We start from the raw sequence: 22,390 nt of genomic DNA, 5'->3' as shown, positions 1-22,390 counted from the left end.
CGGTTAGCTCGGGCCAGTCCCCGTGGCACCGGACTCCAAGGCTGGGGGGCTCCCTGTCCCCTGTGCACCCCCTGCGACCCCACCTGTGCGTCCAGGAAGGCCTGCACCGTGAGGAGCTCCACCAGGCGCTTCTCGATGAGGCCCAGGAAGAGGCTTATGTCGCGGTCCCGCATGCGGGTCTTTACCCCCAGGAGGTCATCGATGACGGTGCTGTCGCAGTGGGCCCTGGTGAAGAGCTGCTGGATACCTACGGTGGGGGACAGGCTGTCACGGACCTGGAGCCCGCTGGGTGCCAGCCCTCTCCTCCCCGCGAGTCCCCACGAACGGAGATGGTGAGCGAGGTTTGAGGAAGTCCCCAGGAGCAGACAGCCAGGCAGTGGGGGGAGCGTCGCTGTGCGCCTGGCGAGGGGCTTGAAACCAACGGAGACGGGCAGCCAAGGGAAGCCTAAAGGCACCTCCCCTGAGAGCCTTCCTCCTGCAGCTGCTCCAGAAGCGCCCGCCTCCCACCGGACTCCAAAGCTCAGGCTCTCCCCCAGCGAAACACAGGCTTTCTGTAACGCGGGGCTCCAGGTGCACGTGGCTGTATGAATCGCATCCTTGGTTGAGCCACGGGTCACTGCCATGACCAACTCACACAACTGGCCTGGGCAGGACCCGCTTACCTTTGTTAGTTAAGTTGCTGTTCATGTGATAAGCAGGCGCTGCAACCTTGTGGAGAACCTGCACCCAACCCTACGACGGACAAGCCCACTGGCCGACCCTGTGCCTCCTCCCCCCTAGCGCCAGGCTCATATGTACAATTTCCTCCCGGGGTCCCTCCCAGAACACCCCCCAGGCCACCCACACTGAGCTCTGGGTCACCCCAACCCCACTGCCCCTCAGGGAGGGGCCTCACTCGCACCAGGCCAGACCTGGTGCACCTCGCCCCTTGTCCCCTACAGCCCGTCAGTCTCACGCCTCCGCTTCTCCCTGCCGTCCGGCGCCCCCTGACCTCCCTGCCCACCACCCTGTCCTGCCCACAACCCTCCCGTGGCTCCCCAGCACCTCCAGGAAGTGCCTCAGCCTGGTGTCCTTTCAGGTTCCGGCCTTCTTGCAGCCCCACCCGCACCTGCATTCCCAGCTCTGCATAGAGAACCTGGCCCCGTGAAGGCCCCATGAAGGCCCCTCCTGGCCTCGGCCCGCCTGCTGGGAGCAGCCCCTCCGCAGCTTTTCGGGTAAATGCTCAGCCCTCAGGGGCAGCATCAAGCATCACTGCTCCCAGGAAGCCTCCCTCAGCACCCCAGGAGAGCCGCTGCCATGCGTGTGCCGCCGGGAAGCGGCGCAGGGCCTGGTGCTCAGGAGGGCCCTGCATTTGGTTTGAGTTCTGCTGTTGCCTCCTTGAGATTCTTGACACACGTTTTAACAAGGGGCCCCATAATTTTTTTCTGCCCTGGGCTCCCAAAATTACAGTCCCACCCACCACACCAAGTCACGGCCCACTCCTGCTTTGAAGGCCCCCGGCCGCTCCATCCCAGCCCCTGCGTTACCAGCAGCCGGTGTCTCAGGCTCCTCCCAGCCCAGGCGCGCCCACCAGGTCCGCTGCACCCAGCAGGGGCCTTGGCACAGCAGCTCGACGCCGGGAGTGGCGGGTCTGCCAATAACTGCACCCCTCCTGTGCGCCATGAGGTGGCGTTCCTGCTTGCTCCCATCGCCGCCGCCGCCTTGCTGTCTCTCTCCACCCTGTGGCTTGCCATCTGTCATCCCACTCCTCGTGGCCACCCTATGAAGTAGGCACTGCGCCCCGTTTCCAGAGCTTCAGACAGAGGAAACCACACACCACGGTCCACCAAGGGGGAGCTGGGTTCAACCCTGGGCAGCCTGACTCGTCAGTGCCCTTCACTGGAGGGCTGAGTGGGGAGTGGGTACTGCATGGATGATGGACGTGGGACGGCTGGATGAATGGGTGGATGAATACTGGACGGGTGGATGGACGGTGGGTATGCGAGGGACAGAGGAGTGCGCAAAGTCCCTCGTGGAAACCTCCTGTGCCCATCACATCCTCCCAGATGAAGAAGAGGGGCGGGCGCTCACCGGCCTTGAGCTGCTCCAGCTGCCTCCGAAACTCCTGGGAGCGGGCCTCCAGGATGTCCGCCTCAGAGCGCACGCCTTCTATTCTCTGCTGCAAGGCCGCCCCCTGCTCCTCTTGCAGCGACAGCCGGGCGGCCTCGCTGGTGCGCATGCTCTCCATGGCCTCCTGCATCTGCGGGGCAGGGGCGGAACGCTGGGTGCAGCTCCGGCAGAGGGGTCTGATGGGCCGAGGAGGGGACGGGCGCAGAGGCGAGGGGAAAGGGTGGGTGGGATGTGGGGACTGGTGGGTCTCACTCACCTCCTTGATCTCTTCCTGCACACGCTCTAGCTCGGAGTTCTGCTCGTTGATGAAGTTGAACTCAGCAAAGTTGCGTTCCTCCACTGGGGGGGACAGCGGGGAAAGGAAAGGCGGGGTCCAGAGACATGGGGACAGAGACACACACAGGAGGGCAGAGCCGGAGAGATACAGGCAGAGAAAGGCAGAGTGAGAGAGAGTGAACACCCAGGGAGACGGAGACACACAGAAGTGAGGCAGAGGAAATGGTGGTGGTGGGTCGTCAAAGAGAACAGGAGACCCGGGGGACAGACAACAACAGGGACAAGAGCAAGAAGCAGGGTGGTGGGGGTTGGTGGAGAGGGAGATTCGGAGAGTGATTCGCAGGCCGGGGAATGACATAGGGGAGCAGGGAGTAAAGGGGAAGGGGACATGGGGGAGGAGGGAGACAGCTACGCCCAGCGAAATCCAGCAAAAATAAAAAGGCAGAGATAGAGACACTCGGAGAGGACAAAGAGAGGCGGAGAAAAGGGAGACAAACAGAAGGAAGGGGACGGGACACGGGGAGGTGGGGGAGGGGGGATGGACGGGGAGGGGAGGGGGCAGAGGCGGGCCCACGGTAAGAGGTGCGTGTAGAGCCAGCCTGTTGGTCCCGCGCAGGTGCGGGAGTCGCCAGGGCCCTCGGTGGCCGAGACAGAGCACCGCGCGCCCCCGTCCCGGCGCGCCGGCACTCACTCTCCAGGTACTTGTCCACCATCAGGTCCGGGTCGCTCTCCCCAGTCAGCTGGGAGAGTTTGTTCAGGGTGTCCTCGTACCGCAACACCAGCTTCTCCTGGGATGTCTTCCGGAGGCCCTCGGCCACCTCCCGGGCTGGGGAGAGAGGGGCGGTGAGGTCCGCGTGCAGGGCGGCCACTAGCTCTTGGAGTGAGCCAAGGCCCCTCTGCACGCAGACTAGGAGGGCGGGGTCGCAGCCAGGCCTCGCAAACTCTACCCCTACTCTCCACCGCGTTCTCCGGCGCCCCCTGCAGGCCTCTCTGGCCCTGTGCTCTGCGCCAGACCTGCAGACAGGCGCTGTGCCCCTGGGCGGGGCGGGGGCGGGAGCCGGGGCGGGGAGCCGGGGCTGGGTGCGGGGGCGAGGGGGCCCTGGACTGTGGGGTGCGGAAGTGGCGTCCCGGGCCTCACCCCGTTTCTCGCGCTTCTCCAGGACGGCCGGATCCGGAGGCCGATCGTCGTTCTTGAGCTTGAGGAAGCGGTGCAGCTGCTCCAGGTGCGCGATGTGCCGCTGCAAGGTCTGCACCTCCATCTGGTTCTGGGCCACCTCCTTGTCTGCCCTCTCCCGCAGTATGTCCATCTTGGTCTTCGCCTCCTCCCTGCGGGAAGCCAGCCGGGTCAGGGACATTGGAGGTTGGACCGGGGCCAGCCTGGGGTCTCCGGAATGGGCGGGGTCGACCTGGGTTTCCCGGGGGTAGTGGGTTCAACCTGGGGTTGCGGGATGGATGGACAGGGTCAGTCTGGGGTCCCAGGGATGGGGTTACCATGAGATCACAAAAGGCAGAACACTTTCTGGGTGCTAGAGATGGGTCAGGATGCACTTTTGGGGCAAAGAGTCGGGGCCTGGGGGGCGGTGCTAGGCCACGTAAAGGACGCTGCTGCGGTGCAGGCTGACAAGAGACGCGATAAAACGGAGCAGGCATTAATAAGAGAGTCGCTTCAAGTAGCGCGGAGGCTGTTAGGGAAGTGGGGCCGGTGCTCGTCTCCTGTCTCCGTTCTCAGAGCTGCTATTAAGCTGCGAAACCTGTTGCTAAACTCAGTTCAACGCTGAGCTTTAAACAGCCTGGAGCCATAAACATCCTGGCACAGCAGCTGGTACATGGATTTTATGCACTCCATTTCCTCCGCGCGTCCCCGAGCCAGCCAGCCTTCCTTCCTTTGCGTGAGAGCAGCACACTTTGTAGGCGCTGCCTTTACAAACCTGCCTTTCTTCCTTCTCTCCACAGCCAGCTGAGTTGCTACCTGAGCCTGCGTCTCCCGGATTGTAATCCTTTTGCTCAAATAAATGCATTCGGCTCTTTAGTACAGCCTGAAGCTCTTCCCTGGTTAGCAGCGCACAGGGGCATCTGGGAGGCGGGGTTGACTGTGTGACCCGCGAACGGGAGGCCAGATGGCCAGGACCGCACAGCGAGAGAGGGTGTTCGGACCATGTGGGGGAGGCCCCAGGGATGAGGTCATCGTGCTGCAGTCGCGGGTCGTGTGGTTGGAAATATATAAGGGGCTTGGAGCATTCAGGACCTCATGCTGGATGGGCAGAGGAAGGACATCACCAGCATTGGAGTGCGTCCCGTGAGGAAACTGGGGATGCCCTGGACGCCTCACTCACTAAAAATGTAGCTCCTGGGCTTTCAGTGGCCCCGAGTGTCCTTCCCAAGTCACAGGACAAAGTCAGACGGTCACTGGGCTGGGAGAGCAGCGGGCCAGTCTCCTCGGGTCCCTGCCTGCGCACCGTTGGCCCTCCCACCTCCACACCTTTGCCGACTTAGGTGGCCTCCACGCAGAGCACCAGCTTCCCGCTCTATTCAAAGTCCTCGAAGGTTGCTCAGGTCAGCCCTCCTCGGTGGGAAGCTTCCGTGGCACCCACCTGCCCCAGTCCCAGGGAACCCTCCTGCCTCTGATGGCAGCCCTACTGGGAAGAGGGTTCACAGCTCTTTCGCTGCCTTGGGCTCCCTACCAGCTGCGGGGTAGGGAAGAGCAGGCGTCACCCCCTGAGATCCAGGCCCTGCAGGGGGCGCTCTTCGCCCTCCCCGTGAGGTAGACAATAGACACCGCGATTATTGATTATTGCCCTGTCTCGTGGAGGATCAGAGAGGGCACCGTGACCTGACCCAGGTAGCAGTAGTGACACTGCCTGATCTGACCTTAAGCATCGGCAATGAGGGCGCCTGCCCACCTTCTAGCTGAAACCGCCCTGTCCTTGACCCAGCCAGGCTGCCCACTGCCAGCCAGTGAGGGGTGCTGGCGGGGACTGGGCCCTGGCGATGCACCGACAGGCCAGTGGGCATCACCGGTGGGGCCTGGCAGGGAAGATGCTCTGGGCCAGCCAGAGTGTCTCCCACAGGAAGTTCATTGGGAAACGCTGAGGATGGGACCTGGAGCTGAAATTAGTCGCATGTGGAGGGAGGAGCCACAAAAGGTCGCGTGGGAAGGCCAAGCTAGGACGAAACCAAAGCTATGTGTGAGTGAGCAGAAGCCGCGAGGCCCAGTCGGGGCTCTGAAGGGGTCATGACGGAGGAAAGGGCAGAATCGGCCATAAAATGGCAGGAAGGGCCGATACACACTGCCCCGGACACGAAGCTCGGGAGCATTGCGTTAGGGGAAAGGAATCAGACACAAACAGTCGCCCTGGTGTATGACGACGTTGACAGCCCGTCTGGAACAGGTACATCCACAGAGACAGGAAGGGAACTCGTGGTTTCAGGAAAAGAGGGTGACTTAGTGGGGACAGGTTTCCTTTGGGGCGACAACAGTGTTTTCGATCTAGATAGAACTGAATCGTGCACTTTCAAACAGGGTGGGGGGGTTGCGTGGGCATCCTGAGAAATCACCAAGACCCTAAGGTAGATCTGTACTAGAGTGGAGGTCAAGAGCAACCGTGAACCCTGAGCAAGCCGAAGTCACAAGGTAGAAATGAGATGCCGCGCGCACAGAGGGAACCATTTGGAGCCAGAGAACAGGGCTGAAGCACAGGAGGAGCAGGGTCGGGGGAAGGGGGCGAGTCAGCCCCAGAGAGCCTCAGAGATGGAGACAGAGCAACAGGCAGAGCGGCGGGCTCTCCGTCCCACACACGTCTCTTTATCTGACGGTGGCCAGAGAGACTCTCTGTCCCTGTCAGCCAAGCTAATGACACTCATTCACCGATGCTTCCCTGCCCCAGGCCCCATGCTGCGTGGGCTGCGTGCACCGACTCACTTAACCGTCTCCGCATGCCCACATGCAGGCTGGGACCAGAGAGGTTGGTGAATTCACACACCCAAGGTTGCTGGGAAATCAGTGGGGAGAAAGGGGCACCTTATGAAAAACAACGTAGGTTTGGATGGTTGATTTCTTGAGTTTGGAACCTCCCACCGCTGCTGTATGAAAGGTGTGGACAGAATATATAAAGAACTTACACGACTCAACACCAGGAAGACAAACAATCCAAAAAAAAAAAAAATGGTCGAAGAACCTGAATAGACACTTCTCCAAGGAGGACATACAGAGGGCCCAGAGACATGGAAAAATGCTCAACATCACTAGCCGTCAGAGAGATGTAAATAAAACCACCGTGGGGTGTCACCTTGCACTGGTCAGAATGGCTGTCATCAATAAGTCAACAAACAACAGGGTCTGGTGAGGACGACCGTTTGCGCTCTGTTGGTGGGAATGTAGGGCTGGAGCAGCCACTGTGGGAAAAGTATGGAATTTCCTCAAAAAATTAAAAATGGAACTGCCTTCTGACCCAGCAATTCCACTTATGAGAATATACCCTAAGAATCCTGAAACACCAGTCAGAAAGAATACATGCACCCCTGTGTTCATTGCAGCGTTATTTACAATAGCCGATGGTTGGAAGCAGCCCAAGCGCCCAGCAGTAGATGAGTGGGTAAAAGAACTGTGGTACATTTACGCAATGGAATACTACTCAGCAGTAAAAAAGAAGGGCCTCCTACCTTTTGCAACAGCATGGATGGACCTGGAGACTATTTACGCTAAGTAAAATAAGCTGACTGGTGGGTGAAAGACAAACACCACATGCTCTCACTTGTAAGTGGAATCTAATGAGCAAAATAAATGAGCAAAACAGAACCAGAGGCACGGACACAGGGAACAAACTGACGCTGTAAGGGGTGGGAGGGAAGAGGGACTGGATGAAAGACGGTGCAGAGATTAGTTAAAGAATACGTTTGCCTAACCGACGGACACGGACAATGGTGTGGGGACTGACCGTGGGAGTGGGGGCAAAGGGGAAAAACTGGGACAACTGCAATAGCATAAACAATACAATGGTTACATTTTAAAGAAAAGAAGGAAGGCTGTGGACCGGGTGACCGGCCCCCAGCCCCGGATGCCCGGGCGGACCCTACCTGACGGTGTAGGCGGAGGTGGAGGAGACAATGAGGGCGCTGATCGTGTGCCGCAGGCGCCGCATCTCCTGCGGGAGGAGCAAAGCAGAGGCCGCTCTCACCAGCTCCTGGCTGCGGCAGTGGGGGCCGAGCCGTGGGGCTTTGTCACCCCGCTCCCCCAGGGACGGGTGGAGCTCCGGTGCCTGTGACTCTGGAACTGCCTGACTAGCAGCCACCGCCAGCAGAGGGATTTGAGAGAGGCCCAAAGTCAACAGAAAGCGGGAGCGCTGGGCTGCATGCCGGCTCGGAGGGCTTATCCCGGTGAAACGCTCGAGCCAGAATATTGCTGAGAGCGCTGACCTAACCTTCTGCTCGAGTCAGAGATTTGTGTGAAGCTCATCATTGCGACCACACTCATCTGCTTTCTCCTTCCACAGAAATGACTTTGCAGTTTTTGAATAAAAAGGGTTCTTTCAGGAGATAAAAGGGAGGAAATTACATATATTTTACACACGTATAATGTGTATATGTACCACACATGTGTGTGCACACACACGCGCACACATGTGTGTTGGTACACATGAATGTGTACCGCCATATACATGCTGCATACATACACACGATGCAACATACACATTACACACACACACACACATTTCGGAAACCCAGATGGATGACCAGAAACCACAGAGTGTGGGTGGGCACGAAATGGAAGAGAGGGTGAGGAAATGGTTTTCCCCCGGAATACCTGCTGGAGTAGTTCTGATGTGGGAACTCTGTTCCTGGTTTACATATTCACAAAGAAAATTAAACCAATAATAATAGGAGTGAGAACTAAAACTCGATACAAAGCAAAACAAATGAACCTGACTGTATTTCAACCAAAGAACATAACCACTCCCTGACTGGTGTGGCTTGGTTGGGCATTGTTCCTCAAAGCGGAAGGTCGCAGGTTCGATTCCCAGTCAGGACACATGCCTGGGTTGCGGGCTAGATCCCCAGTGGGGGGCATGCAAGAGTCAACCACACATTGATGTTTCTCTCCCTCTCTCTCTCTCTCCCTGCCCCTCTCTCTAAAAATAAATAAAATCTTTTTTTAAAAAAAGAGTTAAGACAGAACAAGTATGAGATAATCTGGAACATCTTCCTGCACGAGAAAGTAAGGACGTGCTCCAATGAACGATGGGCGTGTCCGAAGGACCCAGAAGCGAGCTTAAAGGGGCTCCCGTTAGCCAAATCTGGGACAGTCTGAACAGCATAATGAACAGCCACTGTGGATCTAACCCATAGAACAAAGTAAGAATACTTGAATGCTTACTGATCACATAAAATGCAGAGAGAAGGCCAGGCTTTTCCCGGCCACCCTATGAATATAGAAGAAACGGTAGACTTAGGAAATCACTAAGTGGCTTTCATTACAGTGATAATTATTTGGACAAGAATCACTCATGGATTTTTTTTGTTTTTTAAAGATTTTATTTGTCTATTTTTAGAGAGAAGGGAAGGGAGGGAGCAAGAGAGGGAGAGAAGTATCAATGTGTGGTTGCCTCTCATGCACCCCCTATTGGGGACCTGGCCCAAAGCCCAGGCATGTGCCCTGACTGGGAGTCAAACCAGTGACCCTTTGGTTCACAGGCCCACGCTCAATCCACTGAGCCACACCAGCCGGGGCTCATTCACGGGTGTTGAAAGAGGTGTACGAACAGGAGGATATTTACATAGTCTCTGAGAGTCTCCCCGGGCCACTTACTTCTTACAGAGAGGAACACTCTATCTCAGAAAAACCTGGCCCAGAGTCAATGTCACTAGTTATGGGCCAATCGGACGTCATGTGCCTCCTGGTAATAATGCCCACAGAGGACACAGTGTCGCCTGGGTGGTAATCTGCCAGAAACGCACGACCTGACTCACACCAGGAAGAAAGAGCAGATGCACCGTACTGTGGGGCCTCGTACAAACAGCTGGCCCGGGTGCTTCCAAAATGTCAAAGCCACGAAGAAGAGAAGGGCCAAGGGACCTTCGCTGCAGCGAGCGGGGCCAGGACAGCTTGGGCTCCTGGCCTGCAGCCGGGAGCCGAAAATCACACTAGCCGCAAAGGTCGTCACCGGGACAATCTGGAACTGGAAATGTAGACTGTTTAGAAATGTAACGATGTTAAAGCCTCTGACTCGGAGAACCACACTGTGTTCACTGAAAAAATGGTCTCGTTTTTAGGAAATCCACACCAAAGTTCTTAGAGACCTCATGTCTGCTCTGGACCCTCAAAGAGTTTAGCAAATGTAATAATAAAGTATTTTCAGTAGAAATCATAACTACGCAGAGTAAATGTGAAAAATCACCGATCTGGGTGAAGGGTAGGTAGTTCTTTGTTCTATCCTTGCAGGGAAGGGAAAGTAGAGGGAGGAAGGGAGGATTCTTCAAAGGACCTCGATGGTTACTGGGAAACCCATGGAGTGGAAATGCTTGGGCTTGCTCAGTGGTTGCCCTGGGTGATAACAGTCAAAATGATATCTCTGCTTTCTTTTCTTTTCTTTAAGATTTTATTTATTTATTTTTAGAGAGAGGGGAAGGGAGGGAGGAAGACAGGCAGAGAAACATTGATGTGAGAGAGAAACATTGACTTGTTGACTCTCATAGGTGCCCTGACCTGGAACCAAACCTGCAGCCCCAGCATGTGCCCTGATTGGGAATCGAACCCATGACCTTTCGCTTTGCAGGATGACGCCCAACTCCCTGAGCCACACTGGTCAGGGCTCTCTTTTTTTTAAGCCTCACCCAAGGATATGTCCACTCACTCCAGAGAGAGGGGGAGAGAGAGGGGCAGAGAGAGAGGGACAGAGAGAGAGAACATTGGTGTGAGAGAAAAACATCAATCAGTTGCCTCCCATGTGTTCTGACCCGGGATGGAACCCGCAGCCTAGGTACGTGCCCTGACCAGGGGTCGAAACCACAACCTCCTGGTACATGGAATGATATTTCAACCAACCGAGCTGCACAAGCCAGGGCTCTGCTTTCTTTTCCAGAGGCACCCTGAAACACTTTCTGGGTCTCCACTCCCTCTGAACTAAAGTGAACCCACGGCTTCATCAATTCCGTATTTGTGGCCTGAGTATTAGAAAAAGGCAGGGTGACTCTTGTCCTCTCCTCCACCCCAGCAGGGCCAAGGGGTCCAGGGTTTGCGGGACCCTGACCTTCTGCAGCTTGTGGTCCACGTTCATATAGCGATTCCTCTCAATCAGTAGGGTATCCAGCTCTTCCCTCAGGGCTGCATTCCGCACCAGCTGGATGTCAAAGCGACAGGTGACCTGGGGGGCAGTGTGTGGGACAGGAGGCAAGGAGGGGGTGCCTGTCAGATAGGGGGCCCATTTCCAGTTTGGGAACCCTGAGAGCACCGCCCAGGCCCACCTTAAGAGCACAAGCATCAGCCTCCTTTCCTCGGGGGCCCTCCTTCCCTTCGGGACCCTGTCTCCTGACCCCCTCAGTGTCTCAAGCCTTCCCGCATCCAGGCACCTGGTCCACTGTTCCCAGAACTTGACCCTGTGCTCATCCTTCCCCCAAACCCAGCATTCAGGCCTGGAAAGAGCCACGAGGCTGCCCCCTCACCTTGTCCAACTGGTCTTCCATGACCTTGATCCTTCTCCGGATCTTGGCCTTCTGATCCAGCAGGACTCCCGGAGCCCTGCAATCCCTACTGAAGACAAAGATCCGGGTCTCCCACTCCTGCATCTGGAGGGAAGGAGAGGGTGCCTGTTTGTTGGCTGAATGTGGGGGAGATCGAAAGAGCAAGGAAAGAGATGAGTGGGAGAGGGAGTGGCTGAGCGTGGCTGACATCGGCCATCCTTGTGGCCTCAGCCACTTGCTCTCCCCTTCTGCTGACAGTCCCCAACCTTCCATGTGGATCTGGCTTCCAACCACAACAAGTCACCCTGCCAGCCACATGACCCAGTGGCTGGCCTGGAGATGGACATGTGACCCAGGCTGAGCCAGCCGGCACCCTTTCCTGGTATTTGGGGGGAGTGCATGAGCTGGATGGAGGGGACTCCAGGACTTCCTCTGTCACAGTCCCCATTGCACCGAGCACCCTGGGAGAATGAGGCCAGTAGACACAGTGGAGACAAGAGACTGAGAGACAGTGAGAACGAGTCCTGATGCCACCAGAGTCCCCAGGTCTGTTATGCTGAAACCAGCTTCCAACCTGTCCTCATTTCCATGTTCATCGTTACTGATTCCGGGTACGCTGTTTCCCCAACTCAATTGGAAGCTCCATGAGGGCAGATTTTTGTCTTTTTTGTGTCTGACCCAAAATAGGGGCTCAACAAAACACATAGACTAAGCCCTGGCTGGTGTGGCTCAGTGGGTTGAGTGTGGGCCTGCCAACCAAAGGGTTGCCGGTTGGATTCCCAGTCAGGGCACATGCCTGGGTTGCGGGCCAGGTCCCCAGTAGGGGGCACACGAAGGGCAATCACACATTGATGTTTCTCTCCCTCTCTTTCTCCTTCCCTTCCCCTCTCTCTACAAAATAAATAAATAGATAAAATATTTTTTTTAAATGAGGCCCTCAGGGTGGGCCCTCTTCCAATGGGACTGGTGTCTGTGCGCACACAGGCATGCACACATAGGCGTGCACACGGGGAGAACACCGTGTACACATGAAAGCAGAGACCTGGCTGATACTGCTGAGCCGCACCAGCCAGGGCTGCTTCGCATTTCCCCGAGTTTCATATTCAGTGGAATCACATAGTGTATATTCTCTTTTGAGGACGGGGATCTGGCTTCTTTTACTCAGAACAGTTATTTTGAGGTTCACCCATCTTGTTGGGAATATCAACGGCCCATTCCTTTTCAGGAAATCGGTGAGTGGTATTCCATTAAATGGATATACCACTACTTGTTCTTCCATTCACCTGCTGGTAGGCATTTGGGTTGTTTCCATTTTCAGTTTTACAAATAAAGTGGTTATGAGCGCCCATGTATGGGTGATGAACATGTGCTTTCTTTTCTCTTGGGCGAAGCCCTAGGCGTGGCATATCTGAATTACATGGTAGGTGTATGTATAATTTATCAGAACCTGTCAAACTGTTTCCTGAAGTGGTGGTACCATGAACATTCCCACCAGCAGGGTACAAGAGTTCCAGGTCTTCCTCATCCTCACCGATATGTGGTACGGCCAGTCTTTTTCATTTCAGCCATTCTAATAGGCGTGTAGAAGCATCTCATTATTTTAATTTGCATTCCCCTAATGACTCACACTGCGGAGCGTCTTTCCTGTGCTTATGGCCATCTGACATTCTTGTGAAGTCTGTTCAAGTCTTTCGCCCATTTTTCTTCCTGGGTTGTGTGTTTCACACTGAGTTTGAGAGTTCCTAATATATTCTGGATACAAGTTTGTTTTTTTTTTTTAATCAAAAATGTGCTTTGAAAATACTTCTCCCAGTCTGGGGCTTGCCTTTTCACTCTCTGAACTATATCTTTTGGGGAAAAAAAGAGGTTTTTAAATTTTATGGAGTCAAATATATCAGTTTGTCCTTTTATGAATCATGCTTTTGGTCTCCTAAGAAACCTTTGCCTAACCCAAGCTTGCCGAGATTTTCTCTTATGTTTTTCTCCAGAAATTTTAGGTTTTACGTTTAGGTCTATGATGGTTTTATCCTATTAGAATGTTATTGTACACAGAAAAGTGCACAGATCCTGTGTGTACAGTGTAATATATATTTATTTTAATTTTTTTTAAGTTAGCATCCCTGAACCACCACCCAGGTCAACAACTGGGGTGCTGACCGCACTGTAGCCGCCCTTCTCACCACTGCCGTCCTCCTCTCTACTGAGACGCCATGTCTTGCCTGTTGGTTAGCGTTGCAGCTCTAAGCAAGTACCACAGACTTACTGCCTGGAGGTCAGAAGCCCAGATCCGTTTCACCGGATTAAAAAATAAGGTGTAGGTTGGGCTGTGTTCCTTCTGGAGGCTCCAGGGAAGAATTCATTCCTTGCCTCTTCCAGCTTCGAGAGGCTGCATTCCCTGGTTTATGGATTCCTGGGCCTGTGGCCACTCCCACCTCTACTTGGGTCCTTCAGCGTCCTCTCTCCATCCAGTTCTTCCCCCCCCCCACCCCCGATCCTGACCCTCCTGCTCCTCTCTTCTAAAGACCCTGTGATTACACTGGGCCCGCCCAGATAATCCAGGACTGGCCTCTCTACTTCAAAATCCTTAGTCCGGTCTGTAGAGTCTTTTGTCATTCACAGGTTCCAGAGATTAGTACGTGTTCATCTTGGGGGGTGGGGGGGGTCGTTATTTTGTTAAGTGAAATTTTTCTTTTTTACCTTTCTTTCTTGTTTTATTGCCATGTACTTGACCCCCTAAACAGAAGTTCGGTTTGGCCTGATTTTGAATTTTATGTAAATGAAATAGTGCTACTTATATAGCTTACGTCTTGCTGCCTTCAAATGTGAAATTTAGCCTTGTTCCCCTTGGCTGGTGTGGCTCAGCTGGTTGGAGCATTGTTCCATACCTGAAAGGTTGTGGGTTCAATTCCCAGTTAGGGTACATGCCTAGGTTTCGGGTTCAGTCCTCCTCTGGCCAGGTGCATATGGGAGGCAACCGATTGATGTTTCTCTCTCCCTTCGTCTGTCCCTAAAAGCAAGGGAAAAAAATGTCCTCGGCTGAGGATTTTTTTTAAATGTGAAATTCATCCTTGTTGCTGTGTGTAATTGTGATTCATTCACTTTTCATTGTTGTATACTATTCCATTATAAAAATATACCACAATGTATTTATTCATTCCATTCCAGCTGGAAGCTAGTTGTATGAATAGTGCCTCCTTCAACATTCCTTTACATGATCCTGGTTCCAGGGCGCATACTCAGAAGCATCACTGCTGGGTGGGAGGAAACTTGAACAGATACACCTGTTCTCTATTGGAAGATGGCTTTGGTCTACTGTATTCCAACACGGTTTCCATGGGAACATACTGGGTTAAGGTAAATATGGAATGCCAGCTGTGTTCCCAAGCAACAATGTTTCTTAGAAAAATGACCCCTGAAAGAATTGTGAGTTCACGGATCCCAAGGGCCTATGTGACTGAGACCGAATAGAAATCTGGTTTCCCTGTGGGGTGTTTCTTACAATTGAGTATGTCCCTGTGGGGCTGACAAGATACCCTCGTGAGCTGTTACAAGAGGTGGCTGCTCTTGTGTATGAAGCTTCCCCACACCAGGGTAGGCAGCACCCACCCACTCACATGATACCATCCAAGTGGAGATGCTGAGAAACAGCCCCTTGGACCCTCCAGAAAGATGTGTCATGCTAAGATGCTGTTGCTTCCAGTCCTCTACCCTCCTATAAAGTCACGCGAAGCTGGTGCCAAGTTATAGCCTACGGGGTCTCAAGTCTGCTTCTGGTGACCACGCCAAGTGGATGCACCCATGCATCTTGGGGTATGTCTGTCTTCAAATGTACTAGGTAATAGGGGGGAAAACTTTCCAGAATATACATGACAAGTCATATTCTCACCAACAGTTCATAAGAGTCCCCACTCTTCCTGCTCTCCCTAATACTTGATGTGCTTGGACACTAATTTTTGAAAATCTAGTGAGTGTTTAACGGTATCTCGTGATTTTCATTTGCCTTTCTCTGATTACTAATGAGTGATGGTAATTCCTACATATCTGTTGGACATCAGAATTTTTCTTTTTTTTAAAGACTTTATTTATTTATTTTTAGAGAAAAGAAGGGAGGGAGAAAGAAGGAGAGAAACATCCATGTGTGAGAGATACATTGATAGGCTGCCCCTCGCACACCCCCAGCTGGGGACCTGGCCCACAACCCAGGCAAGTGCCCTGATGGGGAATCAAACCAGTGAGCCTTTGGTTCACAGGCCAGTGCTCACTCCACTGAGCTACACCAGCCAGGGTGGACATCAGAATTTCTTATTGTATGATGTGTCAGCTCAAATCCTTTCTCTGTGTGTGTGTGAGTGTGTGTGCGTGCGTGTGTTTTAAAGGGGCTTACTCTTCAATGATTTGTAACCATGCCTTATATGGTCTTGACACCAGTCCTTTGTCAGCTGTGTTGCAAATACCCTTCCATTCCCAGATTCACACACCCTTTATGGTGCTTTTGACAGACATTTTAAAGTCACGACATGCATCAATCTTTTCTTTTACCAGTAGAGATTTCTTAAGAAATTCTTCCTGCCCTCCCACTTTCAGACCTTTGACCCATCTGGGATTAGTTTGGGGGTACAGAGTGTGAGGTAAGGATCTGGTGTCGTCTTACAGTGTAGAGTTCCTCCTGTCCTCCTTTTCCCATTTCTTGACGTCACGCAGCAAGCGCCGACACATGGACAAGGCTCTTTCAGGGCTCCACATTCCGTCCTGTGGACTCATTTGATTAGCGCTGCACCGATTACAATACTAAAATCTCGAAAACTGGTGGAGTAAATGCTTCTACATTGTTCTTCTTCTTTTAAGCCAGTCTTGGTCATACTGTTCATTGTATTTCCATATAAAGCTTAGAATACGCTGGTCAGTTCCATCCAATTAAAAAAAAAAAGGTTTTACGCCTTTGATTGGGATGACACTGAATCTGTAAATCAATTTGGAGACCTGACATTTACAACACGAACTCTTCCCATCCACGAATACGGTGTATCTCTACACTTACTAAGTTTTTCTTTGGTAGCCCTCAATGAAATTTATAACTTACTCCATAGAAGTCTTGCACATTTTTCTTAGATTTCTTCCTAGGTACTTCTTTTGGCTACTATAAATGACTTTTCTTCTCTTTTATTTTATAGTAGTCACTGCTAATACAGGGAAGTGTCATTAACTTTGCATAGCAATTGTGTCCAGCCACATTATTAAAATACCTTGTGATTTAGACATTAGCACTAGATTCTTTTGAATCTTCTATGTATACAAAGATACCATCTACAAATACTGACAATTTCATGTCTTCCTCTCCAACCTTTAAATTGTTTTTTTTTTTCTTTTCCTTGCCATATAGCACTGGATAGGATCTCCAGGACGATGCTAAATAGAAGCCATGCTGGCAGACATCCTTGAATTGTTACTGATCTCAAAAAGATTTTTTCCACATTTCACCATTAAATGTTTACTGTAGTTGCTTTATAGTTGCCCTTTATCAAATTCAGGAAACTTCCTTTCATCCCTGGATTTCTAAGAGGTTTTGTTTGTTTGTTTGTTTGTTTTTAGAGAGAGGGAAAGGAAGGAGAAAGAGAGGGAGAGCAACAGCAAACAGCAATGTGTGGTTGCCTCTCACGCACCCCTCACTGGGGACCTGGCCCGAAACCCAGGCATGTGCCCTGACTGGGAATCGAACAGGCGACCTTTTGGTTTGCAGGCTGGTGCTCAATCGACTGAGCCACACCAGCCAGGGCTCTAAGAGTTTTTAATATGAATGAAGATGCTGAAGTTTATCAAATAATTGTTTATATTTACATAGACTGGTACTATGAACTGGCACTAGTCCAAGGACTGTCTGTCACCAGTCTCCAACGTGATAGGTTCCAAAACTAAAAGGAAGCATGTAGAAAGTGTTTTTGGGTTCTGTTGAATTCATGTCTCAAGTTCATACAAGACACAAGTTTTTTGAGAAACAAGAAGTCCAACTCTACATTTTTCTTTGCCATGAAATGTCTATTCTGCTCTCTCGTTTGTGAATATTTTCACTGGGTATAGAATTCTAAGTTGACAGCTTTCCCTCTTTTGAATTCTAAAGCCTTACATCTGTGGATTTGTTCTTTCACTGGTTCGGGAATATCCTCAGGTATTATCTTGTCACACATTACCCCTGTCCCATTCTCTTTCTTTTCCTCTTAAGTTCTTATTAAACATAAACCCTGGCTGGTGTAGCTCAGTGGATTGAGCCCTGGCCTGCAAACCAACGGGTTTCTGGTTCGATTCCCAGTCAGGGCACATGCCTAGGTTGTGGGCCGAGTCCCCAGTAGGGGGCATGTGAGAGGCAACCACAGATTAATATTTCTCTCTCTCTCTTTCTCTCCCTCCCTTCCCTTCTCTCTAAAAATAAATAAATATAGTCTTTTAAAAAAAATTTATTAGACATATTTAACCTCACTATAGCTGCAATGTTTCTCTCTGTGCTGGATTCTTGGTGAGTTTTTCTGAATGGACTCTTTCTTTGGCTTTTATTTGGCTTATTATCTGTCTCTCCAGCAGAATAAACTACACGAGAGCAGGGCCCTTGTGTGCTTTCTTCGCTGCTGTGTCCTCAAAACCTAGAATAGTGCCTGGCACTTCGTAATAAGCACTCAATAAATATTTGATGAGTAAGTGAACGTCACCAGATAACTACATCCTTCCTTGGCCTTGTGGGAAAGTTTATAGAGCTCTCTTCCGGGGACTCTATCCCCCACTTGGCTTATAATTCTCCATAATCAAGTTTGTTAGGGCAAAGGAATCCATGGGGACAAGATAATGAAGTCATCCCACTTGGGTCTGACGCTACTGAGTTTCCTCACGGAGGACTAAGGAAAACTAATTCAAGCAGCTAACCCCCTAAGCCACTGTACTACCAGGAGACAGACAAAAGTCTGGTGTGTGTGACTCAAGATTCTGCTTCCAAAAGACAATTCAGGGTGATATTGAGAGCTGGGTAAACTGACTGACTGGAAGTCAAAGGTCATAACTATAGACCATGTGGTAGACAGAACAACGCCCCTTCCCCTAGCAAAGATATCCACACCCTAATCCCTGGAACCTGTAAATATGTGACCTTAAATAGCAAAAAAGGACTTTGCAGATGTAATAAATTAAGGATGTTGAGATGAGATTACCCTGGATTATCTGGGTGGGCCTAATATAATCACAAGCATCCTTATAGGTGAAAGAGAGACAGAGTCAGAAAAGAGGAGATGACAAAAGCAGAGGTCAGAGTGATGCAGCTTAAGAAAAACTCAGCTGGTCATGGACCGCTTAGAAGATCAAGGAGCCCTGAGTCAGGGGAGCAGGCGGCCTCTCTAGGAGCTGGAAAAGACCAGGAAATAGATTCTTCCCTGAAGCCTCCAGAGGGAACGCAGCCCTGCTGAAACTGATCTTAGCCCAGTGAGACCCATTTTGGACTTCCTCCAGCACCACAAGATGATTAACGTGTATTCTTTTAAGCCATCCAATTCATGATCATTTGTCACAGCAGCAACAGGAAACTAATACAGACTATCAAGACGCGTACCTTTCAGACTCCTGTTTGTGACCCCAGAGTATGCAAGAAATCACTTGGGCTGGGCAAGCAACTTTTTTTTTAATGAAAAGGAGAAAAGAAAATAACAATGAATCCCACATAAAAAAGTAGGGTTTGGTGAAACTTTTGTTTCCGGTAGAACAAATATGTGTTTGTTCTACCAGACATATGTGTGTGTGTGTTTATATCCATATGTGTCTGTGTGTGTGTCACCAGTCATGGTCGTAAAAACTTGAAAGAACACTGGCATAGAAAAATCCCATTGTTCCCCAAGGTCAAATAGCGAGAGCTTGAGGCAGGTGGGATGAAACACCTGTCTAGACCCTGCTCCGTTACCAACATCCTCTTTTTGCAGATGAAGGAACTAGGTCCAGAGAGGTGAAGACTTGCCTGTGGTCACACAGCGCTGAGGAGGCGGGACCAGGATTCCAAGGTTGGACAGACTGCAGAAGGGGAACCTTTCCCCTTAACTGCACCAGCCCCCTGACCACGTGGCAGTGCGCTCATCCCTACACACCCCTACTCCCCCTGGAGCCCGAGCACCACTCTGCCAGGCGCATGCTTTCAGTAACCCCATTTTTCAGACGAGGATGCCAAGGCTCAAAGTGGTTAAGACATTTGTCCTAAGTTGGATCCACAGAGTCTGGTCTGAGAACCCACCTGCCTGTCCAGGGCTCGGGTCTGCTCCCGCAGCTCCTTGATCTCCGCCTGCACCTGGGCCCGGCACTTCAGCAGGTGGCCCATGTTCTCCAGCCTCTCGTTGTCCCTCAGACGCTTGACCTGGCTCTGGGCAATGCCGATCTGCACCTGAAGTTCGTCCCGCACCTTCTGTAGGCGCTGGATCTCCTCACTGTCCAGGGAGGGAGGCGGAGCGGAAGCCCCCCAGGGGCAGAGCTCAGCATCACTGAAGGATGGACACACTAGGCCTGCCCCCACTTTGGACTCAAGAGTCCAGCCCCCAGCCCCTTTAACACCCCCTTCTCCGGCTCTGAGACACAGGCACTTGGCTCACAGTTGCTTATTGATGCGCTGGTTGACTTCCTTGCTGTAGGTCCGCCTTTCACCCTCCATTACTTTGCACCGTCGCTGCAGTCGGCTAAGCTCCCAGTCTACTGAGGGAGGGACCAGGCGAGGCACTCAGTAGGAGGAATCCAGGCCCCAGTCCCTGCTGAACCCCCTCCTTCGCCCTATTGGGCATACATCCGTTTGCCCACTAGAGGGCGCTCCCGGAAGGCCTCGTGGTCTTCAAGGACCCAGCGCACAGAACTGGCACTTGGGAAAGCTGAGGACTGGTGACCAAAGGAGCGTCCTTGCTCCCTCCCTCGCCTTCAGACCCCCACTGCCCAGTCATCCTCAGTCCCCTTCTCCAGCCTCCTCATTCTCGGCCCATCTCCCAGGCTTGGGCCTCACCCTCTCCTGTCTGGACCATCCCCCCAGCCTCCTTCCCAACGGCGCAGTCTCCCCTCGGAGCCCCCGCGGGTGTTTCTACACCCAGAATGGACCCCGCCCCTTCCCTGCACACAGGCCTGCGCTGCCGCTCCAGCGCCCTTAGGACAAAACCCCAGCTCCTCAGCCTGGTTTTCAAGGCCCCCTATGACCTGGTCTTGCCCACCTCTCCAAGTCTCCGCCACCAGCTCGCCACCTCCCGCAGCCCAGTGGTTCTCAGCCGGGAGCGATTCTAGCCCCCACGGACACTTGGCAATGTTTGGAGTCATTTTTGGATTGTCATGATGTGGGTGCACGTGGGGGGGTGCACAGGGTGCTACTGGCAAGTAGTGGGTAGAGGCCAGGGATGCTGATAAGCATCCTACCGCACACGGGAGAGCCCCCACAATAAGGGATTATCCGTCCCCAAATGTCAACAGTGCAGAGGTTGAGAAACCCTGCTCTAGCCACATGCTTGCCGTTCTTTCTACTGAAATTCTTCCTTCCTTCTACACTTGGTAATTCCGGGGAGCTCCAGGCCCGTCTCAAACGTCTCCTCCTGCAGGAAGTCTTCCTGGCCCACCCCAACAGCTCCACCTCCATTCCCGCACCTGTGCTTATCCCCCTCCCCCCACTAGAGGGCTCTCCTGGGATGCCTCCCTGTCCCCAGGGTCCTGCAACACAGCACCCAGAACTTCGGAAAACGGAGGGAAAGCATGAGTGAAATAAAGAACATATGAATTACCCGTTCCCTCCAGGAAGACCTCGCTTCCATCCTCGGAGCGGGCGCTCCCAGCAGAAAATCCGAAAGGCATTTTAGCCAAGGAGGGTGGGACTCCTGCAGAGGTGACACGGGACCCCTTCATCAGACAGCGAGCGGGAGAGGACGGGGAGCAGGTGAGCAATGAAGAGTGAGGGACTAGGAATTGGAAGGGGACCCCGGAACCAGCTCTGACCTCTCTCTGACTCTAAATTCCTGGCCTCTCCCCACACTCCTCCCAACCTCCTGTCTCTCACGCTCTCTGTCTTGCATCGCGGCTTGGACTCCGGCGCCAGGTACTGACCCCCTAGGCTCTCGGTGTCTTTGAGGCCGGCTGTTTGGGGAAGGGATCACAGAGGAAGGGAAAACCCGAGGCCCGCTGTGCCGAGTGAGGCCCAGTCCCTACCTGTTGGAGTGCCTGACCTGTCCTAGGTGCTCTTAGCTCACTGTTGTGGTCTGGTTACTGGGGAGATAAGGGGCCAATGAGGCCGGAGGACAGCGGCCGGGGAGGGACCGAGACCAAGAGGAGAGGCCATGGGAGGGGAAGCTGGAAGGAGTGGCGGAGGAAGGGGCGCGAAGACCTGCTGGGGTCTCAGGAGCTTTGAACCCGAGCCCTGCACGGAGCGGAGCCGGGAGGTGTTGGGGGGCAGGGCTGGGAGCTCCTTGAGGGGCGGAGCTGGAAGGATCTGCGAGGGTTGGGGCTGTGAGGTGGGGGCGCGGGTGCCCGGGAAGGCCGGGGTTGCTGGGGACGCCAGGGGAGGAGCAAGGGTACCCGAGGAGGGCGGGGCTTCAGGGGTCGGATGGGGGCGTGGCTAAAAGAACCCCTGATGACCCCGGTGGGAGGGCGCTGAGAAGGCTCCGGTTCCCAAGACCTGCGGGGGCGGGGCTACCCTGGCGGCACTTTGACTGCAAAGGCCTGCGGGTGGTCGGAAGGGTCTGCCTGTGAGGGGCGGGCTGTGTGTATCCGGGAATGGGGGGGCAGGAGCTGAAGGGCCCTGTGATGGCAGGCCTGAAGGGAAACGTCTGGAAGGCTCTGGAGCTAGGCCGAGACCTTCGGGACCTGCCCGAGAGAGAAGCGTGTCTTAAGCTGATTAAGACGACGTTATTTTCAGGATTCATTATCAGGGAGGCGGTGCCAATGCCAGGAGTAGTGAGGAGAAGGGGCGCTCACCACCACCTGAAGTCCTCGCAGCGGCTCCCTGCGCATGCGCGGCTAACGGCCTCCAGAGAAGCGGCAAGAAAACCTTTGCTGCCCAGGCTACGCACTGAGAGGCGGGAGTGGGCGTGGTCTGGGGGGGTGCTCGGCGCCACGCCCCCAGGAGGCCACACCCAGCACCGCGGGGCACGCCCCCTCAGCGGACTGCCTGCTACCCCGAAGCAGGCGGGCAGTGGGCGATGCTTTCTGCAGGCTGGGTGTGCCTGTCGCCTGCGGTTTCCTGTGGGAGGAAGCGGCTCGCGGGCACTCAGCTCAGCTCTAGCTTTGGAGGCCCAGGATGGGGAGCTCTCTCCACCGCTCTCAGATCTTCTGATTCTTCCCCTTTTACAGAGTCCTA

The 22,390-nt window shown here is 53.3% G+C and overlaps 1 protein-coding gene and 1 long non-coding RNA gene across 15 annotated transcripts in view; one reads left to right on the top strand and one right to left on the bottom strand.

Moving 5' to 3' along the window:
- Positions 1-22,091, bottom strand: part of ODAD1 (outer dynein arm docking complex subunit 1) — a 39,184-nt gene extending 17,093 nt beyond the window's left edge. For 2 of the 11 annotated variants that reach the window (XM_053915415.1, XM_053915416.1), the window contains exons 1-11: positions 20,823-21,221; positions 19,665-19,764; positions 19,313-19,502; positions 11,041-11,163; positions 10,629-10,742; positions 7,459-7,526; positions 3,524-3,711; positions 3,077-3,211; positions 2,366-2,841; positions 2,071-2,239; positions 84-247 (exon numbers count right to left, since the gene is read on the bottom strand). In XM_053915415.1, the coding sequence (XP_053771390.1) occupies positions 84-247; positions 2,071-2,239; positions 2,366-2,841; positions 3,077-3,211; positions 3,524-3,711; positions 7,459-7,526; positions 10,629-10,742; positions 11,041-11,163; positions 19,313-19,502; positions 19,665-19,764; positions 20,823-20,943 (1,848 nt within the window). In that variant the 5' untranslated portion in view covers positions 20,944-21,221. Of the gene's footprint in view, positions 1-83; positions 248-2,070; positions 2,240-2,365; positions 2,842-3,076; positions 3,212-3,523; positions 3,712-3,876; positions 3,965-7,458; positions 7,527-10,628; positions 10,743-11,040; positions 11,164-19,312; positions 19,503-19,664; positions 19,765-20,822; positions 21,222-21,243; positions 21,597-22,008 lie in introns of those variants that run through there. The other 9 variants (XM_053915419.2, XM_053915418.2, XM_053915417.2 and 6 more) reach the window with 9 other exon arrangements.
- On the top strand, positions 2,265-4,410 carry LOC123480359 (uncharacterized). 4 transcript variants are annotated; one of them, XR_006656315.2, is made up of 4 exons: positions 2,265-2,329; positions 3,002-3,083; positions 3,546-3,630; positions 4,339-4,410. It is a non-coding gene; the product is annotated as an uncharacterized lncRNA (long non-coding RNA). The 4 variants fall into 4 exon arrangements; XR_011650700.1 differs by having other exon boundaries at positions 3,546-3,682; positions 4,339-4,408; XR_011650701.1 differs by lacking the exon at positions 2,265-2,329 and adding an exon at positions 2,358-2,434.
- Positions 22,092-22,390: the final 299 nt, after the last annotated feature.

Source organism: Desmodus rotundus, chromosome 12 (assembly GCF_022682495.2).
Source record: "Desmodus rotundus isolate HL8 chromosome 12, HLdesRot8A.1, whole genome shotgun sequence".
In the NCBI taxonomy this organism is placed as follows: Eukaryota; Metazoa; Chordata; class Mammalia; order Chiroptera; family Phyllostomidae; genus Desmodus; species Desmodus rotundus.
The sequence above is the reverse complement of the archived record's forward strand: the minus strand, read 5'-3'. Positions and strand labels throughout refer to the sequence as shown.